Source organism: Calliopsis andreniformis, unplaced genomic scaffold, assembly GCF_051401765.1.
Source record: "Calliopsis andreniformis isolate RMS-2024a unplaced genomic scaffold, iyCalAndr_principal scaffold0022, whole genome shotgun sequence".
Taxonomy (NCBI): domain Eukaryota; kingdom Metazoa; phylum Arthropoda; class Insecta; order Hymenoptera; family Andrenidae; genus Calliopsis; species Calliopsis andreniformis.
In genome coordinates, this window is record NW_027480432.1 from 9,861,255 (window position 1) to 9,882,828 (window position 21,574).

Consider the following 21,574-nt stretch of genomic DNA (forward strand, 5'->3'; position numbering starts at 1 on the left):
ACATAATTTCGTAAGAATTTAATGTTAAAGTATTTTTACAAATATGATTCATACTATCATTCATATGAATTCAGATACAATCACGACTCATTAGATTAATTTTAATCGTAATAAAGTAGAAGGATTATTTCGAGTAAATTGTTGTATTAAGTGAATAAACGTAGGAAAATATACGTCTTTATAACAGGCCAGCATAATTACTGTACAAAAGTAAGATGTTTAGTGGCATGGAACCAGGAAAATTGCTTAATCCAAGAAACCATGTATGATTTAAGAGCCAAGAAAGAGAGCGTTTGCTGGAAACGAGCAATATGAAATCCTCACTTAATTGTTAATAAAACATTCGTACTTATATTGGTATCGGTATGTATTTGTACATGTAAGCATCTATTTAGTTCAATTTAATATCAACAGAACTATGAACACTATCAAAACCTCTTTCTCGGAAAATAATACAAGCCTCTTTACACGTATTATTATTACACTGTTACTTGTAAAATTATTACACTGTTACTTGTGGTCTTGTAAAAAAATTGCACATTAAAATTATTAGTTTAATGAGAAAATTATCAATATTACTTCAATTGATAAATAAAACAGTTCTGACGTAACTGCACTTTCATACTGATGATTCCAGATCGAAATGATTCTTAGACTCAACAGTGCTTAACAGTTTGGACCCGGGTGACAACGCGCCTGGGTCGAACTGATTTCTATCTACTTAATGCTGAGCTCTGACTAGCACGCTCTAGTTTTTCGAAATGCTTACGCGCGTTGCGAATGTTGATCAAGGTTGCTGCTGATGCTGAAATACAGACGAATGTATTAATATTCATTGAAAATGAGATTCACATTCAGAATACTTACGAATAACAGGGTCCGACATAATAACCATTACATATGTATTCGATGTAAATACATCAATAAAAGCAGCAAAATTCGTGTTTCTAACCTCCATGCTTTGAAACTGTGCAGCCAGTTTGCTAAAAATAGAATAATAATAGAACAATAAAAATTCATATTGCCTACATCTTCTATTTTTTTTTATCAAACTTACCTGCAACTCAACTTAAATTGTTTAATAATATTAGAAACTTTTTCGAATCGATGTACATCTCTATGATGTTGTCTTTGACAGTAACTAATCACTAAAAATGTTGCTCTTTCAAACAGAAGTACTTCATCTGCATCAATAATATTTGTGAATTGCTTCAAACTTTGTTCCAATTCTTTTACATTGGGAATTAACATATATACAATTGAAGACCATGCCCTGAATAAGATAGTCTATAATAGTATTGTTATTAACAATTCAAACATTTTGGGTATTTGGGTACTTGAGTATTTCGTTTTGTTCTGGTATATTGATTACTACCATAGTAACATAAAAAATGGGTAGTACTCAAAACACATTAGACAATAATCAACTTCTATTAATACAGAATTATGTTTCCTGATGAACATCTTCATCTTCTTATCTTCTTAATGATAAACTAATATTTGTATACTTACAATGTTTTGAAAAATTTTTATAGAAATAGATTAAAAGCAAGCATTATAAGTGAAATATTATTTCTAAATAATTACAATATCTGTTAAAGAATTCTGACCTCAACGTTTGAGTACTACTTATGAAAAATTTAATTCTTTTTAACATCAAAATACTTATAAATACATTTTTAAAACCTATAGGTACTCATTCTAAGCTTCAAAACCAACTCATATAGATTTAATACATTGCAAGTATAAGTAAGACAAACTTTGGATGTTACAATTGAATCAGATTCATAAATACATATTGAACTTGATCCCATCCCTTGTTATTCCTCATTTTCAATAGAAATCCCTCTTTCATGTATATTTTTGTACTCGAAATTTTATTTCATAAATTGCAGGAATGATATATGAAACATAAAAATTATCCAAAACATTGTAAGTGCTCATAATAACTACTTAGATACATATCTCACTTTTTTCCAACCATTTCTCGGGTACTCAGGTACTCAATAGAGTAACAAGAGCTCTAGTTTATATGAAAATAATGTAAACTCAAACAAGCATATAATTATCAAGATATACCTGTATAATGTTTCATCCCATATACTCGTCCTAAAACAAGTACACTCAAGTGGCAAACTAAGCCTTTTCAAGTCTTCTTCCCTCTCTCTAAATATTAAGTCTCGTTGATCTTCTTGCACCAAATCCATTTTATGTACTAAACAGAATATTTTCGCCTCTGGGCTATTCTGCAATATAGCTTCCAAACAGCTTTGATAATAATGCATGTCTTTCTCTAACTCCCTTGATTCCACATCAAATACATAGATCAAAACTTCTACATTTCTAAATATATTATCACGCTGAGATGTAAAATAATTTTCCATAAAAGCCTCTTGACCACCACAGTCCCAAAGGTTTAGCACCAAATTACCAAGAAATCGAACATGACTGTGTTCAACATCGACTATAATAAATAGAAAAGAATAAATAATCAGTTTAAAACATAATTTATAAGAAAGCAATATGAAGTTGATTTTTACAATACCAAGGTAGAATCACTCAAGGAACTCAGTAGCATTTCACCAACACAATGAAATTCAAGTTTCTAAATTTTCAACTCTAAATTTCTAACTCGTCAAATCTTTTATTTAGAAACTTTTAATTACTAGTTCTTGGAAATTTATATCTAGACCTTGAATAACCCTGCCTTGACATGATAGAGAATAATATTGTAACTAAAAAGTAAGATTACTCACTCGTTGCTCCGAGACGACGAGTATCACGAGCAATATAATTTGCAAAAATAATGCTTCGCATACTAGTTTTCCCAGAGCCACTTTTCCCCATTAACAGCACCTAAACATTATAAACAAATATTTGTTATTAGTTATTACAAAGACACAAAGCACATAACTTAATTAAATTAAATGCAAGTATTATACATTCTAAATTATTACAAAAAATCAGCATGTACCTTCTTCTTCATCTTGAATTTGTAATATTAGACTTAAGTTTTATTTAAAAAACAATGTTCCTTTGTGGCAAATGATTAATCACTCGTTCTGCCTCCTCATCTGTAATAAATCACTGACTAGTGTAATATAGTCATGCACACCAGCTCCTTTAGTTTTATTATAGTTACATATTGTACATACACATAAGTACGTTATTAAATACGTGGTCAAATGTCAAATTTCATATCGAGGCTACTCAAAACTATTCGATGAATCACAAATGCAGATATCGCTTTGTAACAGATGATTGAATCGTAACAATCTTTTCATTCACCAGCAAGCAATGCTAAATATGGATAATAAATGTTTATTTGTTTCAAAAATATTAATTGTTTCAAATCTGAATGACGATTCTTTCTGTAGTAAACACACCTACAATACAAAAATTACGATTATCCTCTACTTTTTTTACTACATAATTGTGACTACTGATGGCTAACTTCACGCATATTGTTAACTACTCTAGCGCCACTGACAATGAGAGATTAGATAATAGAATGAAATGTTGCATGAATTGTTCGCTCAGTGGTGGATGGATTTTAAGTGAAATAACATTTTCACGAAGGTTGAACTTTGTGATATGATAAAATAAATGGAACTATATTTAACTGTTCATTTACATATGTAAAAAACAGATGTATTTAGTAATACACATATTTTATCGTAATATACATATTAAATGAGACTTACAATTAGTTACTTTACAGTTCTCTTTTTTACAAATAAATTAGATATTTAAAAGGTCCTACTTCAAGTTTAATTTAATAATGTATAACACTGAATATAAATTTGAACACAGTTGATGGATATACTTAATATGACAAATATTTCATCTAAATACTAAACTTTTAGTGAAATTAGAAAAGAATATTATAATTGCAGAGCTTATATTAAATCTTACAAATTTTCTGATCACATCTTACAAGTTTTTAAAAGAAGAATACATTTTTGAATTCTATCTAATAACACAATACTTTTTTGTTAAACAAAACATCAATCAATTGAACAAAAATTAAAAATACTACAGTATTTTTTGTTCTCCTAAAAAAGGACAAAAATTGACAGATTGTTTTATACCTATGTAACTATTACATACCTATTATACCTATGTAATGTGTTATAAATTTTTTATTTATTTTTGCTGTTCTTTCTAAGCATTTTTTACCTCACCTTTATTTTCTATTCAGTCACAAAGAACTCTTTAACAATTTTTCTTTCAAATTTGATCTGTTTGACCAAAACTAAGCAAAACAGTTTTTCTTTTTCCTTCCTACTAGTAATAGATGTATTTTAATATCTTAATGTGCAGACTTACGTACATATGTATATTAAGCTGCTGCATAAGTTCTGCCTGCTACATTATTAATATAAAGGATATTTTAAACATTTACTTATGGTAAAAGTAAATAAAAAATTAATGATGGTGAAACAATATTTATGAATTATTGTTTCAGAAACAAAAACTAGATATTAATTAAAAGCTTATCTTTCTGGTTTAATCATGTTTTTAAAGATGGCTTAATAATTAAGTATTCTGGTATAATTAGTAAAAGTTAAATAAATCACATAATTCATTGTATTATGTTATCTTTTGCTGTAAGGAAAATAGATCTATATAACCCACAGAAATATCAGGAAGAAAAATGAATAGTAATGATAAGAACAAGCACAGTGATTGTCAGTATTCTTTCTGCTCGAGTCTGACTTGGCTAGTTCATAAAACTTTCAGTAAATTTCTTGCACGGGTCAATTAGGTAGTAGTGAAGTACCTTTGTAAAATATGCATATTTACATGCCCTTTAGCTTCAACAATATTCAACATACTTCTGCAATAAATTCTGTAATAAATTCTTGAAAAATGTGAGAATGTGAATAAAAATCAAATCATTGACATGTTCGTAACTTATATTTTCCAAATCAACTAATTATAGCTCTAATTATATTTGCTAAAATGTTAATTTCATTGAAAATCATAATTCATCATTAAAACAAACTCTTCCATTTCTATAATAAAGCTGAAAAATGCAATCATTGAAAACTCAATTAAATATTAAATTTTATATATATGTATAATTGTATTTAAAATAAAAATTATAATATCACATTTGTTTGTAAGTTATCTGATAAATAAAATATAAGAAACTTTCAGTACTTATTAACATTATAAAACGATTTAAGAACATGCTAAATTCACTGCATATTACAAATAAAGATTTCCATATAAATACACATCCAAAAACAGTAACAAATACACAATAAAAATTCCTAAAGAGGCCACTAAAAATCTGAGTAAACGCTTCTGAATTATCCAAGCTTCTCCATAATTTATTTCTTCTCCAATTCCGATCAGTAAAACTCCAACTCAATCCATATCATATCACATCCCTATCATATTCATTTTTAACACGTTGGCGGGCCTGCAATTGATTCACTTGCAGTTCTACCACCATTCCAACCCACATTATTCTAAATTTTTTTTTCGAAATCACAACCACAGATATATCTACGCATGCACACCCACACACGCTCAACTATGCCCCAACAATAATAACTACATAGAGGCGAAACTAAACACAGACGCAGGGACGCTAATGATCAGGCCTTCTAAGTATATAAAGAGGAAGATAAAGCGCGAAGGTGGAGCGGAGAAAGAGAAAAGACTCGGGTGTAAAAAGCGAAAAAGGGTGGAGGGAAGGGAAAGGAGGGAGGGGGAGTGAACGGTGTTCCAACAGAAGCGCTGTGCAGTGGCAGAGGACCGCGGCGGCGGTGGTGATTCAGAGTCCTTATCAACCTCGAAAAGTCGTGGCGAAGAAGCAGGGAGTGATTCGTCGACATCGGGCGTCGATTACACGTACGAAATGAGGTGCCATTGATAAGACTCGGAGCGCCGCGTGGTTCCGCCTCCGCCGTGCCCGAACGCGGCACATCACGGACGTGTGGGATAAAGCGGCGCCATATATACACCGATACACAATTGTATTTTTTCGCGAGCGAGCGAACAGAAAAAGGGAGGAGCGGAACGCCGCGGTAGAACCAGTAGAACGAAGGAGAAATCGCGTCGCCGAGGGAGGCTCACGCAGAGACAATCGGAGGAGAGAGAGAGAGAGAGAGAGAGGCAGTGAGGGATCCGTGTGCTCGGTGCGGTTCCTGCACCCGTGCGTGAATCACGCTTCGTGCGAGCCCGTCTGTCCCCCGTTTTCAAGTACACCCTGCACCCACGACATTGACCCGATCGGGAACGCTGCAAGTATTCGTAATTAGACGAGACCCTCTGCGAGGGGTACCGATTGCCTTTTCGAAGCTGTCACCCACGAGGAGGGGCAGCTTTGCTCCGTTCCGTGTCCTCCACCGGTGACCAACTCTCTCCAATCGGGCCGCTGTAGAGCCGGTAGTAGAAACGGTCAGGCGATATTGGAGGAGAAGAAAGCACTTTTACTCAGGATAATATAAGTGAATGGATCTCAGAGTCTCATGGTTCCAAGAGATTACCTGGTGGTCTTGTCAGCGTAGAGGATTCTATATGAACTGTGATTTTGATCCGTAATCCTTTGGGAGTCTCCTGGAGATTTTCTGTACAATCGTGGCAGGGGGCAATAGGTTCGAAGAGATAGTTAAGTAAGGGCGTAGAGAGACGGGAAGGTAGAATAGACTGGCAACAAAGAGATAAAAACAGAAACAACATGTCGGATGAGGAAGACAAACCTCCTGCACCTCCTGTACGACTTACGTCAAACAGGTAAGTGATTTTTGATTAGTTAGTTGATAAATTTAATTTTTTAAACGCAAGTAGTAGAAGAATAAAGTTTCTAGGAAATTACAGAGGCTAAATATCAAATTAAAATAAGTTTAGTATTGTTTATTATGTTAAGAATTGATGTATGTTTGTTACATTGTGTATTCATATTATTTTCTTCACAATATGCAGACATCTTCATTCCCCAAAAATAGAGGAACAGACACTAATTTAGTGGCTGCTAAAAATAAAATCCTACAGTTCAGTTGCGATGACATTCTGACGTGGGATACCATGCTTTTAAGCCTCCACTATACAAGCAAAATATATGATACATATCATTTGTGCACTAATAATTTGTAAATAATATGATTATTAATCTTAAGACTTTGCTCATTTAATAAAAAATACAGATTATTTATAATTATGGAAATACAAAAAGTTATCATACTTTTGGTTTATGATAGTAAAATATTTAATTTATTATAAAATTAAGAAAATCAAGGTAATGGGTATAAATATATATCTGTGATTATTATTTATATATAAAATCTTTTATGACTATAAACTATTTTAATACATTTGCAATGAAGAAATTCAAATAAAGATAAAGAGAACCAAATTTTAATAAATATTGTATTATACACTGATTACTTTACATATTTAGATTTTCAATAAGAAAAGACTCTTTGAAAAATTTGATCATATAGTTAAAGTGAATATTATATTATTATTTGCACATTTATCCATAAACTACATATTTTTCATAATTAAAAATTGTAAAAGATATCAATCAGTATACAGAATACGTATTAACTCAGATTCAAGAAAAATGGTTTGCAAATAAGAAAGTTAGTAAAAAGTAAATATACATACTTATTTAAAATATTTATAAATTTTATTATTGATAAAAATGTAAACAATCCTACATAATGTGCAATTATTTTCTATATAATTAAACACAATTAACCTGAGTAAGTGTACTCATAATTTTAAAACTCCTGCAATACTTAATAATACATGAAATATATTTCAGGGGTGAATCAACACCAAATTTACCTGTGGATATGAGACCATTGCCTAAAGAACCCGACTCTGATGAACGTAAGAAAAAGACATTAAAAAGCAAAATGAAGGTAAAAGAAAATAAAGATAAACCCAACATCAGCTATCCCACCAACTTTGAACATACGGTACATGTTGGGTTTGATGCAGTTACTGGTGAATTTACGGTAAGTTTTATGTTGTTTGTCATCTGTTACTATTGTTCAAAATGCACTCGCTTTCTGCTTTGCTACTCTACAATGGTACGGAGTATCCCAAGAAACGTAAATTGCAAAGACAAGCATATACGTAGTCCAATACATTACTGGTTACTTTGCAAATTTTGTAATAGTATCCAAATTATAACACATTTTGAATTAAATTTCTGATGGTGATTATTTTGTATCATGTCATATCACTAACTTAACAAGTTATGGTACTGAATATTTACTTCACAATTTGTTAACCAGTTTGCTTATTGCATCATATTTAATTTAAAAAACTAAAGATAACTAGTAAGAAATTTTAATTTGTTCTATACTAAAATGTATATTAAATTTTAATAGATCAGTTATAGCTATATGGAAATATTCAACAAAATTGAATAATTAATTTGTGAAGTATGTAAAATATTATGTGGAAAACTAGTAATGTATTATTGAAGTACTATAAATAACCTAATATTTTTAAAAACAATATGATTCAAATGGATTTCCGTACCTAAAAGAAATTAAATCTCATCACTTGTTCACATGTGTATGGACATTGTGGAAAAGTAATTTGGTAATTTGTCTGATGCTTCTTATACCTATTATTTTTTCACATGAAAAACTAACTAAACACGTATTTCTTTCAAGCTGCCATTAAAAGTAAGTAACTTCAAATGACCACAGAAATAGTTTGCCCATATTTTTTATTATACATACACTTTATTTACTGTTTGTTTTTGTTGCAATTAACAAAATTAAGTTTTTACTTTTTGTTCAATATTTGGAGTTTACAATAGACTAAAGGCATAGCTGCTTTAGTAGACTAATATATGCTTTAGTCAACGTTGCATTTAATATTATTGCTTTCTTGCGAAATAAAATTCAACATTGGTTTGAGTGCTTATAAAATCGTACTATTCCTTCTGCATACCAATTGGATTCACAAATATTTTATATTTGCACGATATTCTCTTAGTTCCAAAAACTGTGAGAATTCTATAATATATCCTGTATCACTTGTTTCTGCCCCTAAATACATGTAGCATAAATGACAACTGTTTTGAAATATAATATTTAATCCCAGGGAATGCCGGAAGCTTGGGCAAGGCTGCTTATGTCCAGTAACATCAGCAAGCAAGAACAGAAGAAAAATCCGCAAGCTGTATTAGATGTTTTGAATTGGTACGATAGTAGCAGTAAAGAAACAAAAGGTTCCAAATACATGACAACAACAAAAATGGTTGGCGTTGTTGGTAAGTTTCTAATATTTTCAAAAATATAAATTTATATTTACTGCATATATCATTATATTTGAATAGTGGACTCTTGTTTTTTAGCTCCCATTGAAAGAGCAAGCAGTCCTAGAAGCATGGGCATAGGTGTTGGAACAGGAGTAGGAAACATTCGTGGCCAAGCAATGTCACAAGCTTCTGGGAGTTCTCATTCACAACATTCGCTTAGCAGGTAAGTCTTTCACACTTTTCTACCCGTGCTTGGGTTTATTTAGATATTCTCTGAGAAACAACAAAATTGCAGAGTAAGTAGCAGTAGTCCAAGTAGTACGCCAACAGATGCTTGTGCAACGAGTTCTGAACAAGAAGATGAACCTCCACCACCACCAATTTCCGCTAGACCAGAACGTACAAAATCAATCGTAAGTAATATTCTGTGTACATCAAATATCAATAAATGATTGTATTTTTTAATAGGTGCAAACTCTATGAAATTTCTTTTCTGTAACAGTATACTAAACCCATCGAAGAAGAACCACCACCGCCACTAACTACTACATTAGGTTCGCCTCAACGAAATGGCACACCACAGCAACCTCATCAATCACAATTGGATAGAAACAAAAATCAAGCAACTCCCACATCGACGACGACTGATCAAACGAGACCAGCGCAAAGTGATAAAGCTAGAAAGAAAAAAATGTCAGATGACGAAATATTAGAGAAGCTAAGAACAATTGTAAGTGTAGGGGATCCTAATAGAAAGTATACAAAAATGGAAAAAATAGGACAAGGGTAAGTTCATAATTGTTGTGAAATTTATATAGAATACTTTCTACGACGTGTAATAAATACTTTAAATGTTTTGTTTTTCTTTTTTAGTGCTTCGGGAACAGTGTACACAGCAATTGAGACGTCAACAGGGATGGAAGTTGCAATAAAACAAATGAACCTTTCACAACAGCCAAAGAAAGAGTTGATAATAAATGAAATATTGGTTATGCGGGAGAATAAACATCCGAATGTTGTAAATTATTTGGATAGTTACCTCGTAGGGGAAGAATTATGGGTAGTTATGGAATATTTACCTGGTGGTAGTTTGACAGACGTTGTGACTGAAACTTGTATGGATGAGGGTCAGATAGCGGCAGTTTGTAGAGAAGTCCTACAAGCTTTGGAGTTCCTTCATTGTAATCAAGTTATACACAGAGATATTAAATCTGATAATATACTGCTTGGATTAGATGGTGGTGTGAAGCTAACAGATTTTGGATTTTGTGCACAAATCTCGCCAGAACAAAGTAAAAGAACTACCATGGTTGGTACACCATATTGGATGGCACCAGAAGTAGTGACAAGAAAACAATATGGTCCAAAGGTAAGCTACAAGAACAAAAACAAAAGATTGATCATATCGCAAGTTTTATCGATTAATTATATTTATAGGTTGATATTTGGTCGTTGGGTATTATGGCTATTGAAATGATAGAGGGAGAACCGCCATATTTAAATGAAAATCCATTGAGAGCGTTATATTTGATTGCAACAAATGGTAAACCAGAAATCAAGGAAAAAGATAAGTTGTCGGGAATTTTTCAAGATTTCTTAGACCAGTGTTTAGAGGTTGAAGTGGAGAAGCGATCGGCGGCTTCAGAATTACTCAAGGTAATTCTAATGATACATACTTCATATAAAAGTACAAAATATGTTTTGACTAAGGGTGAGACACTCGAAACCTCCCGAAACTTTGTGCTATTTTTATGATTCGAAACTCTCGAAACCTAGATAAATAGTAATTTATGTTAATTTTTAACTTTATAGTCAAAATTGCCTTTTAATTATTTCGTAAACATTCGTTTAGTCTATAAATTAGAGATAGATCGAAACTTAATTTTTAGATTCGCGAAACTGGAATCGAAATTTAATAAGGTTCGAAACCTTCGAAACTTTCGAAACTCCGAATGTTTATTTTGTCTTTTTTATTTCTAAGGAGTATCTATTTTATCGGGGATTACAACTGTAACCAATTTTGTTTAGAAAATTAAATTTTTATTGAATATAATTAAACAAAACTTAATTATAATGAGATATAATTTAAATAAATGTCAGGGTTTCGAAAGTTTCGAATTTCGAGGGCTTTGAGATCTCAAAAAATTCCAGATTCGAGTTTCGCTAAGCTAGAAATTAAATTTCGATCCATCTCTTAGTAATGAAAATAATTTTAATAAAATGTATACTTTTATGACAAATTGCAGCATCCTTTCCTGAAATTAGCAAGGCCACTTGCTTCCCTAACACCTTTAATAATGGCAGCGAAGGAGGCCGCTAAAGGTAATTAGAAGAGTGGTATTTGTGGTCGTACAAATGATCACAAAGAAATAATTTTTGCAAGAAAATATTGAATCACCCTCCCAAAACGGAACGGCACAATAATTCAATAATATATAATAAATAATGAATAAACATATATAAATATATAAAACATATATATGTGTATATATACCACACATATACATATTGTATATACACATATATATCTATATATATATATATATATATAGATAATAGATAGATAGAACTTATCCGATACCTTGAGAAGTATCGAGAAATGGTTTCAAAGTTTTTAAATTGCTCGATTCTCGCATGTTGCGAGGAAACAGTTAAATCAGGAGAACTGTGAATGATCTGACGGCAGAAATCTTGTATTCTTCGATGAATTTTTATTGGTTGTGAAGAGCTCGCTATGTCTTATTTAAGTAGTTTTCAAAGAGAGGAGTAAATTGTATGAGTGGGTTGTTGCCTGAAGAGCTCTTCTACCAATATTGAATCACTCGAGGACCCTCAAGCGACTGTCAGTTATTTTCTAAAGATATAAAGCTAGTATTACTGACTCTAAAATTGAAGATCAGAGTTAGCTACAAACATACATTATTTATAGCGAAAACCTTATTAGATAATACCATAAACAAATGTGAACAAGTACATAGGACCTATTCTAATACAACATTATGGTTTAACAAGAAATCGTAGAAAAAGAAAATTGGTCTTCGTGTCAGACTTATATTTTTTGAATGAAGTTACGAAGAGCAGAGCAATATGTTTTCAGTCTTTGGTCTGTCAGTATGACGTAGATATATGTATGTAAGCGATAGCCTAACTTGTTTTAAACGTTCTCAAGAATCGCGTTCTTATCGTACGAATGTTAGGAAACTTCATTATATTATGTTAAGTTCAAGTTTTTAACAGATTTTTTAAAATATTCGAGCATCACGAATTTTGCAATTTTTGCATTTCGTTAACATGTATATAGTACAGAAAATTAATTTTACATATAGTGAAGTTTGCAATAAATTTAATACGTGCAAGTCTTATTTAAAAGCTATTCATTTGTAATTATATAATAAAGAATAAGTACTTTTTCTCATTTGCATCGCTAATGAGACACGTTGAAACATTGACCATGTTACTAAAATATGTTAGTTATATAAGAACATCTTTATATGGACAAATATGTCCAGTCACGTGTGTTCTCCAATATACAGGTCAAACATAAAATGTCTTCGACGTGTCTTGCAAGAAGTGAACGGATGATCGACGAAATTTTAAAACAAGGTTCAGATATAGGAGCATTTTGTGACACTATAAAGTGCCTGTCTTATCATGTTTAGAGACGTGAAAAAACTCGCGCTAGATTCCTTATAATCTTGAACCACCAATGGAATAATTTAATATTTTGTTTATGAATAGCAGAAAACAGACATACAAAATACATACAAATCGACAGAAGAAAATATACATAAATTTACGTTAACGATTGTATAAGACAAGATTTCTATATGGTTGTACTACATTAAACCTAATAATTAATGTCTTTCCTAATTGTATTATACCTTAAACATATTGTATTACTGAAAAACGAAACCTTGGACGTTTTAGTTTAAGGAACACAGATATTTGAACTTGTCATTTTTTATTATTTTCATCTTCATTGTATGTGGGATTTTATCGTAAAATACTGTTAAAGGACGCCACGTGAAAATATAATAGATATCGAAGAAGTTAATGATATATTGCATATGAAATGAAAAAAAAGTATAAGAAAAGCATACATTATTTGGTAACGAAATGTGGTATATGTAATAATATATTCATTATGCATTAAGTTTCTTTTCGTAATATTATCGTTAAAAAGCCTGATTAGTTTTTTTAAATAATAATGTCTAATTATACTTGACAGACGAAGCAGCTCAGTTTATATCGCGCTTACGCCTGAATTAGGAGTTGTATGCTGAAGGGTAAATGTATTTTACCTGTAAAAGATCAGGGATTACAATACAGTTGTGATTGTATGAAATTTGTCTCAGTATTTCGTGAAAATGAACTGTTGCATTATTCCGTTTCAGCATGCACTTGAAATTATTCGGGGATTGTAAGCAATGTTAGGAGGTATAGAAAAACAAAAATAACTGTGCACGTCTAGTATTAATAAAAGATACGTTTGTGTAAGGAAAATGTGCGATCCAGGGTCAAAATTGACGTTAACACGATTGGAAATGCTGAAACGAGGTCCTGCATTTTCACAAATGTCTTTAGAAACGAATTAACGTCCACTTTATGTCATTCTATTATCACGGCAGTTATTAAGCATATTTCAGCTATAGCAGCTATTTATAAGACTTATTTTTATTCACCAGTCGAATCTAATCAGATGCAAAGTTTACTTATCTATCCAAAAGTGGAGAATGATTAGGGGTACTCTATAATAAAATCTGCTATTTGTCTAATAAAACAGAAGTACAAAAGTTGTATCAGTATGCCTTGCTGTAATAAAACCAAATGCTATTTGTAAAGTCAACGTAATTATTACTTTAAGACTGGAAAACATAACAATGATACACTTTGTGGAATAAAACTCTAACAATGTGGATAGATGTATTTTCTTTGCATCTATGTACTCGACTGTCTGTTCCAAGTGCATTTATGTATCTCTGTAAGAGATGTATTATTGTCAGTTTAGAACTGTAAACTAGGTTCCTACACAAATCATATTAAGTACGTATACGCATATCTTCATCGCTTTTTTACGATGTTTTTGAAAATGCTTTGCGATCTCAATAAAAGAAGAAATCAGGCCTAGTGACGAAACCGTTATGTTATCTGCATATTTTATTAAAGTTTTCAGCTTCCAGCTTTTAATAAAAATTTCCATTTTAAACATTGTCTTTTTACGTAAAATTGATATTTATTGTCACAGTAAGTGTGAAATACTTACTGGATTTTGGTGAAAATCTGATTTCTCAGGAAAGCTAATATTTAAATGAATGGTGTCGAATTTAAAAATGAAGGAAAGCAGGAAATGGGGAATGAATTATTGTAAAAATAATGCCTAGAATTTGCGTATATATTGTACTGTAACACCTTTTAGTTTGTTTTGAAACGTTATAATATAAGGAAACATTTTATAACAAAGAAGAAACTGTTTTTTAAATGAGATCCTTCCCTCTTACTCTCATACATAAAACTTCTTTAAACTTAAAGCAAAAATTATATTTTCTTTTCGTTCCTTTGAATAAAGTATTATGTACAAGTAGGGGACCTAACTTGGTATATAGAGACAAATAAATAATTATTTACATATGCCCATTGTGTATAGCTTGGAAAAATAACAGAATGCTTTTATAGATTATTTCTTGTACAGTTTACATTAGTTTCTTTGATTTTATATTTTATACACGCTAAATGTAGCATCTTATATTCATTTAGAGTGTATTTACAGAATTAGATTTACCCTATAAAATTACAATATTGCAAAACTTAATACAACATAGTTTATCACTGTGTTATCTGTAAATACATATAATATACATATTTATATTTGTTTTGATATAATAAATCTATGCGTAATGAGTGCAAAAAAGCTAGTAGTTGATGGCAAATACACAGGAAAATTGTTCACAGCAGATATAAAATATACGTTAATATATTGATCATAAATATTTCAAGTAAAAATGTTTATCTTTGCACTTTGTTTAAAGAGTAACCAGACATTTAAACAACAGTAGCAAAATGTAATTTAAAATATCATACAGAGTCAGCAGTTGTTAATAAATATAAAACCCTTTTTGTAATAGAATTTAAATTACTTTCTAATTAAAAGTTTCTTTTCATTACTGAAAACCTTTTTCATTTCTGCTAGTCTTATGTTATTGTCTTCTTCTCTTCCCCTGCTGGATGAAAGGTTATTGACGCCGAGTTGATGCAGAAACGCTTCCGTGTGGGCTTCGGTCCATCATTAAACACGTGTCCCAAATGTGAACCGCACTTTGAACAGGTCACTTCAGTCCGCACCATATCTGGGTTTGCGATCAGCAGTAGTAGATTTCCACCAACTGTGCGTCAATTGTGGACGCAGTTTTCGTGTGTCAATGGTGAGAGTGAAGTGGTGGTAGCGGAGCAATAGGAAGACAAAGGAAATAGAATAATAGAGTGTGATTAGACGCAGACCAACACCTTTCTTTATGCACTTTAAATGCTTTCCAGTAATAGCAGCACCAAAAAACGTGGATATTAATAGAAGCAGTTATTTATTTGCACTAAATATTAAAAGCTATGACCTAAAGAATTGTATCGAAAAGAACAGAAGATTCAAACAAAAATAAAAAGAATTATATTTCATCGATTATATCTTTCAAATAATATTTAAAATAAGAAATAGCTACGCATTCTGATTGATACCCGTAATCTTGTTCCTTGCTTTATTCATCCATCGAAGATCTCTTCAAATTTCTCCTCATATCTAATCACTGTTTTGATAACGTATGAGTTCAATCATTTATTGAGTCTTACTTAGTATGTATTTATTTAGTTAAATACTTTTTCATGGAATTATTTTAAAGAACAATAATGCATTAATGATGTTTAATCAATTAAAATATATAGAAACAGACTTATTTGTTTAATTTTGTAGTCAAGATATAATACTATCTAAATAATTAAAATTTATATAATAATAATTTTCATGGTACTGTATCTGTATTGCATTGTACTTTTATACGTTTATATATGTTTGTATAAACATTTAATATTTAAAAAAATTTACACAGAGTTTAATTTCATGAATTTCAGCTCCATCAACTTATTGCATTTAGTAATTAAAACAATTATATTTAAAATATATATAAAAACTACATGAAAGTTAAAACCCCAAATTATGAAGGTAATAGTTTCATTAAAATCGTATTATTGAAAGCTAAAGCTACATGTTAAAAACTATCATATAATGAAATAGCAAGAACTGTTAATTTTTTCTCCTTTATACATAATATAGAAAAGTTATTTTTATTTTACAGCTGACTTTAGTTTTGTACAATAGATGATGTAAGTCTAACAAAATCACACTCTAAGCATTAACATGCAAGGTAAAGGGTATGAGGAATATTGCCCTCCATATACAAAGTATTTGCATTCTATAACTCAGCACTTTACTTGTCAATAACAAATGTATGCATAATGGTTCTACTGATACTGAAGGCTTAATAACTGTTTCAATTAAAAGATACAAAAAATATGTTAAGAGCATTATTTCCTGCAATAAATACATGTAATACAAATTGATTCTTTTTTCTTAAAATTAGTGTTTTTAGTTTCCACAATTAATTTGTATTTGCTGTAAGGAATAATATATTTTTAGCTTCTACTAGACTAAAACGAAAATAAAATTAATATGATTACTCACTTAAACAGTTTAAAGTTTAAAATAATTTTTAAGCAATACCATATTGATGAATTATAGATTAATAATCAATTACAAATTGAAGAAGATGGAACACACACTATTTCATATTTAACACAAAACAGTTGATTGTAAGAATTTTAAGAATTTTTAGAGAAAAAAATTTCTTGTATTATATTTTATCCTTTAAATTACACAAATTACGCCCTGAACATTGTAATTTTAAAATCATGAGAACTATTCAGAAATTGTTCTTAGTAAGTTACTAACAATTAAATAGTCAACTAATTGATAAAAGAATATTGTACCAATTACTATGGATGCATTATAAATCTGACTACTCACAAATTAGATGCAGTAAAATAAAATTTTAATTGCATGCAATTGATCAGAGTATTATATGCATTTATAATAATATAACATTTTTAGAATAATTGATTTGAAAACAAGAAAAGTTTCATCTTTTTTTTACTAATATAACAAATCACTTGTTTAAATTTTTCAATAAAATTCAAATAATGAATTTCTTAAGACAATGATACTTTTTCTACTGCATTAATATAGACACAAAAACAAATACTTTTGTTCAGCCTTACAAATTTGTAGCTTCAATAACTTAACTCCAATTGACACCCATTTTCAAGAGTTCCCAAGTCTTTAATTGAGCTTGTAATAGTTGCTTCCACGTAGTATAAAAACTACCATAGCTCTCTATCTTAAAAAATGTTTTTTATACATATATTCTAAATTTATAACAATTGTATTAAAGAATAGTAAAACTTCTATCCTTTTACTTTTTTGCATACTTGTTATTTACAAAGAAAATATTGAGTTACATTTATTGCATACATTATTAATAATGCAAATATTGTATATAATAACAGAGATATTAAGAAATTGTAGTATTTGATTACACAAATAACATTGCTTATATACACAAACATGATAGCTATTTAAAAAGTTAATAACATTGAAAGAATTGATTCAATTTTAAAAAATCAATGATACATTTCATGATAAAGTATTTAAATAGTTGACAGTTTAATAAATTAACTGTGTGTATTAACTATTGACTAAATAAATATAATGAGGATTAAATAAAATTAAAGAAAATGAGAATTATGGACGGCTTAAGGACAGCAGAACTAAAAGTGTAGGAAAGGTTTTGTGATAGTGAGAATAATGAATAGTGAGAAAAAAATGAAAAATATTCAAAAATGGTAAATAGATAAAATTCTAAAATTTATGGTATTTTTATTTACTCTATAGAAACTAAATCTCACACCACAAATTTATCTATGTACCATTTAAGCAGATACTTTTAAGAAATGTAAATGTATACAAGTAATAAATACTGTGTTATTGTACTAAGAATTCGAGCATAATTCTAAAAAAACTGTTTAATAAAATTCCTGTATTTCCTTACCATGCGAGGTATCTTTGGTTAACTTCACTCGTCCCTGATCCAATACTTCATTGAATGCAGGCCAACCACAGCCACTATCATACTTTGTATCAGAGGAAAATAATTCCTGATCACATACTAAGCACGTGTACGTGCCTTTCTCATAAAACTTATTGTAACAGCCAGTGAAGGGCCTGTGTGAAGAAACAAAAATGGTTATAAGCGTCAAGAAGCATGAATGGTAGGAAGATAATTATGAACACCTATGCTTTATTTTTAAACCACTCGGTCATGACGCAAAGTCAAGCCAACGCATGCTCTTGAAAAAGTTATTTTGGTCTGAGTGTCTCCCAAAAGTAAACCAGTTTCCACCATACAGAAAATATTTTTGGAGAGTTGCACCACGTGTGTAATAACTCCTCCCAAACTATGTGATCAAATGTAACACACAGCAACGAAAAATAAACCAAGTAAAAATCGATAAACGAATCGGCTGATCGCGACAGCGCTCTAAACTACGCATCTACGATATAAAAATAAGAAAACAAATTGAAAATACCTTTAAAAAACGCGTGCCTAATAAATCAACTCTATTAAACACTCCAAATATTTCGTATAATTGCAGCAAGTTAACAATATAAAAAATGATTCGTACGTTGTAAAAGAGGCTTGATATTGACGTAAAAATCATTTTCATAAGGAGAAAACTGTTTACTAGCTGTGCATGTCGTTCACAGGGGAAACAGGAGCAATTTGACGCACACCTACTTCCATAATAAGAGAATTAACTTCGCGTCACGCTTACCTCTCCGTGCCCTTTTCCTGCGTGACGTGCCATTGCAGCGGCGTCAGGCGCTTCTTCAGCTCCTCTTTGTCGATTTCTACCGTCATTTTGCTGGCCGTCCCTTAAAATAAGCGAAAAAGAACGTGGAAGCGGACACGGGCTCCAATAACATGAAAAAAGAACGCGAAACGCCTTGCCGCGCTTTCCTCGGAACTATGCAACTACAGCGAGAACAGAGGCGGCACTGCCGCCTGTTTCAGTTTCTTTGGGCCATGGATGATCAGATTTCGTGACCTTGGGTCAACCAATCAGCTTCTTCGCCGAGCAGATTTGATAATTATGCTTTTGTAACAACACGTGGCTTCTGCACAATGACGTGAAACTGGGCGATGTGCGACCAGGCGCAACATTTTACTGACGATGGTACACTTTGCGAGTAAACAAACAGGTGTACGTAAACAATGTATTCGAAATTTAAGGCGTGTTTAAAAATTCATGTTTGATGCACGTGTAATATTGTCTGATGAGCACCTTTATATTTTGCATAATAAAGATTGGGAAATGTAGTATTGATAAATATTGGGGATGTAGAGAATTATGATTTAAGGTTTGTCAAATTTATTACGCTTGTGAATTCGTGTTCGAGAAGGAGTATTGTATGTAAATCGATCGAGAAGTTTCTGTTATTGTTGCAATACACTGGGAGACAGTTTGAAATGTTCTGTTATAGGAAAAGTAGGAAGTTTTAAATCGTTAATTTAATACAATTATTTATATTGAGTTTTATTTACGATGAAGAATAAGTATTTAAAGCTTCAGTGTTATACGTCTCTTTTTTTATTGTAAGATACGCTCGATTATTTTTGATGGAAATTCCGAAAACTTTAGATTAATTGTATCAAAAGTTTGAATATTTATTTTCGTGTGTAAATAGTAAATAAATTATAATTCGTGAGGCAGCAATAAAAAATAATTTTTATATTTATACGTGTATATTGTCGTTTATTAAATTACCCAAGATTAAAGGAGAATCAAAATGAGCGATATAAATGTACATAAATCGTTCTGAGGAACATATTTCGACCAAGTACGAGTAAAAGAGGTCTAAACAAATATTTGCAACAAAGAAATGAATAAATAATGAAAATAATAATAAACAGCGAAACATTGATTTTTTAAGTTTTTTTCAAATTTAAGTTTTCATTGAAGTTTAAATTTATTCTCATTACAAGTTCATCGTTGATGTTCACTTCTACTTTTTTTTATAATTTTTATTTTCTGTCACTTTTATTCTTGATAGAACGAATACGAAACATTGATCTGTGAATTCATTGTAACAGTGAAGTAACCCTCTATAAACTCATTGCTAAATAGTAACAAATCACAAGATTATATAACGAGTACAGAATACCACAGAGACGTCTTAAAAACGTCTTAAAGACATCCAATAAAATCTTAGAAATGTTCAACAGACGTTTTCGAAACGTCCAAAGTTACGAATCAGTATGTTTTTAGGATGTCTTAAAGATATCCAAATTATGTCTATAAAACGTTCAGACAGAAAATTGTGACAAAAATTAATTAATTCTACGTTGAAACATGTACAAAAATTCATTGATGTAAAAAGGAGAACACAGTTTTCATTAAAATAGCCAAAATAACGTATTGCATTTCTATCTAAAACTAAGTATTTCTTATCTAAAGTATTTCAGTAAAATAACTTGTATTTCCATTAATTCGCACAATACTGTATCTTTAGAGTACTTTGATAAAGCTGAAAGTAGGACGAAATCAAACAATGAGTATAATTACATAAATGTACCTACAAGATAACGAATATCTTATAACGAATAAATGTTTCAAATGAATGAAGCTACGATGGCGCTATTGGGGGGAAGTAAACAATGATAAGTAAACAAATGATTTCGATACACAGGTGTTAAAGGTTAACTGAACAATTGAAAATTAACTTTTAAATTCCTCATTATAATCCATGTGATGTGTTACAGTTGATAATTAACATATGTATTAATCATATATTTTGTTAACAGAAACTAACCTTACATCGATAAACATGTACGACTACACAATAATACGAACCTCTTTGAGGAACTGAATTCGTTGTTAATGGTGTTAAATAACGTATACGCATTGAAAAGTTTCTGTAAATGGGATACATTTTGAAAATATTTGTAACTTCGTTCGTAATAGCGTAATGAGCACCGTAACAGTGCTTAGCAATTATTTTTATCCAAAACCTCTTTTCGGCAAAGCATTACATGCCGTTTTTCACATAATATATATATATATATATATACAAATGTATTATACAACCACATGATCAATTGTACAGAAGAATAAGTTTCCCTACACAAGTATTACGAATTTATCCTGCTTACATATACATAAATAAATGACCAA

The 21,574-nt window shown here is 30.6% G+C and overlaps 3 protein-coding genes across 5 annotated transcripts; 1 reads left to right on the forward strand and 2 right to left on the reverse strand.

The window, feature by feature from the left end:
- Window positions 1–6: 6 nt before the first annotated feature.
- Raga-b (Ras-related GTP binding A/B) lies at window positions 7–5,913 on the reverse strand. Of its 2 annotated transcripts, XM_076390641.1 has the most exons (8): window positions 5,806–5,913; window positions 3,156–3,386; window positions 2,975–3,074; window positions 2,757–2,856; window positions 2,080–2,464; window positions 1,058–1,273; window positions 868–983; window positions 7–805 (listed from the first exon to the last, which is right to left on the reverse strand). In XM_076390641.1, exons 3-8 carry the CDS (start codon window positions 2,984–2,986, stop codon window positions 714–716), a joined length of 921 nt encoding a protein of 306 aa, XP_076246756.1. In that variant the 5' UTR covers window positions 2,987–3,074; window positions 3,156–3,386; window positions 5,806–5,913; the 3' UTR covers window positions 7–713. The 2 variants fall into 2 exon arrangements, with proteins under 2 accessions (XP_076246756.1, XP_076246755.1); XM_076390640.1 differs by lacking the exon at window positions 5,806–5,913 and having other exon boundaries at window positions 3,156–3,406.
- A 134-nt stretch (window positions 5,914–6,047) lies between these two features.
- Pak (serine/threonine-protein kinase PAK 3-like protein) lies at window positions 6,048–11,661 on the forward strand. The gene is made up of 9 exons (XM_076390639.1): window positions 6,048–6,750; window positions 7,784–7,979; window positions 9,085–9,253; window positions 9,338–9,464; window positions 9,537–9,654; window positions 9,744–10,027; window positions 10,115–10,610; window positions 10,679–10,897; window positions 11,488–11,661. Exons 1-9 carry the CDS (start codon window positions 6,695–6,697, stop codon window positions 11,569–11,571), a joined length of 1,749 nt encoding a protein of 582 aa, XP_076246754.1. The 5' UTR covers window positions 6,048–6,694; the 3' UTR covers window positions 11,572–11,661.
- A 2,954-nt stretch (window positions 11,662–14,615) lies between these two features.
- On the reverse strand, window positions 14,616–21,412 carry Selr (methionine sulfoxide reductase SelR). 2 transcript variants are annotated; one of them, XM_076390714.1, is made up of 4 exons: window positions 21,254–21,412; window positions 19,175–19,274; window positions 18,391–18,563; window positions 14,616–15,585 (listed from the first exon to the last, which is right to left on the reverse strand). In XM_076390714.1, exons 1-4 carry the CDS (start codon window positions 21,330–21,332, stop codon window positions 15,431–15,433), a joined length of 507 nt encoding a protein of 168 aa, XP_076246829.1. In that variant the 5' UTR covers window positions 21,333–21,412; the 3' UTR covers window positions 14,616–15,430. The 2 variants fall into 2 exon arrangements, with proteins under 2 accessions (XP_076246829.1, XP_076246826.1); XM_076390711.1 differs by having other exon boundaries at window positions 14,616–15,621; window positions 21,254–21,409.
- Between the last annotated feature and the right edge of the window lie 162 nt (window positions 21,413–21,574).

What these genes read in the sequence shown, in the direction of transcription:
- Raga-b (XM_076390641.1), bottom strand. An exon ending in CAATTTAAGTTGAGTTGCAG is followed by an intron (nt 984 to 1,057) that starts GTAAGTTTGATA and finishes TTCTATTTTTAG; the next exon opens with CAAACTGGCTGCACAGTTTC. An exon ending in TATGTCGGACCCTGTTATTC is followed by an intron (nt 806 to 867) that starts GTAAGTATTCTG and finishes TCTGTATTTCAG; the next exon opens with CATCAGCAGCAACCTTGATC.
- Pak (XM_076390639.1), top strand. Translation starts at nt 6,695, where the DNA reads ATGTCGGATGAGGAAGACAAACCTCCTGCACCTCCTGTACGACTTACG. An exon ending in GTACGACTTACGTCAAACAG is followed by an intron (nt 6,751 to 7,783) that starts GTAAGTGATTTT and finishes AATATATTTCAG; the next exon opens with GGGTGAATCAACACCAAATT. An exon ending in AAAAATGGTTGGCGTTGTTG is followed by an intron (nt 9,254 to 9,337) that starts GTAAGTTTCTAA and finishes CTTGTTTTTTAG; the next exon opens with CTCCCATTGAAAGAGCAAGC.
- Selr (XM_076390711.1), bottom strand. Translation starts at nt 21,332, where the DNA reads ATGTATCCCATTTACAGAAACTTTTCAATGCGTATACGTTATTTAACA. An exon ending in GAATTCAGTTCCTCAAAGAG is followed by an intron (nt 19,275 to 21,253) that starts GTTCGTATTATT and finishes GCTTATTTTAAG; the next exon opens with GGACGGCCAGCAAAATGACG. An exon ending in CAGGAAAAGGGCACGGAGAG is followed by an intron (nt 18,564 to 19,174) that starts GTAAGCGTGACG and finishes TTCTTCACACAG; the next exon opens with GCCCTTCACTGGCTGTTACA.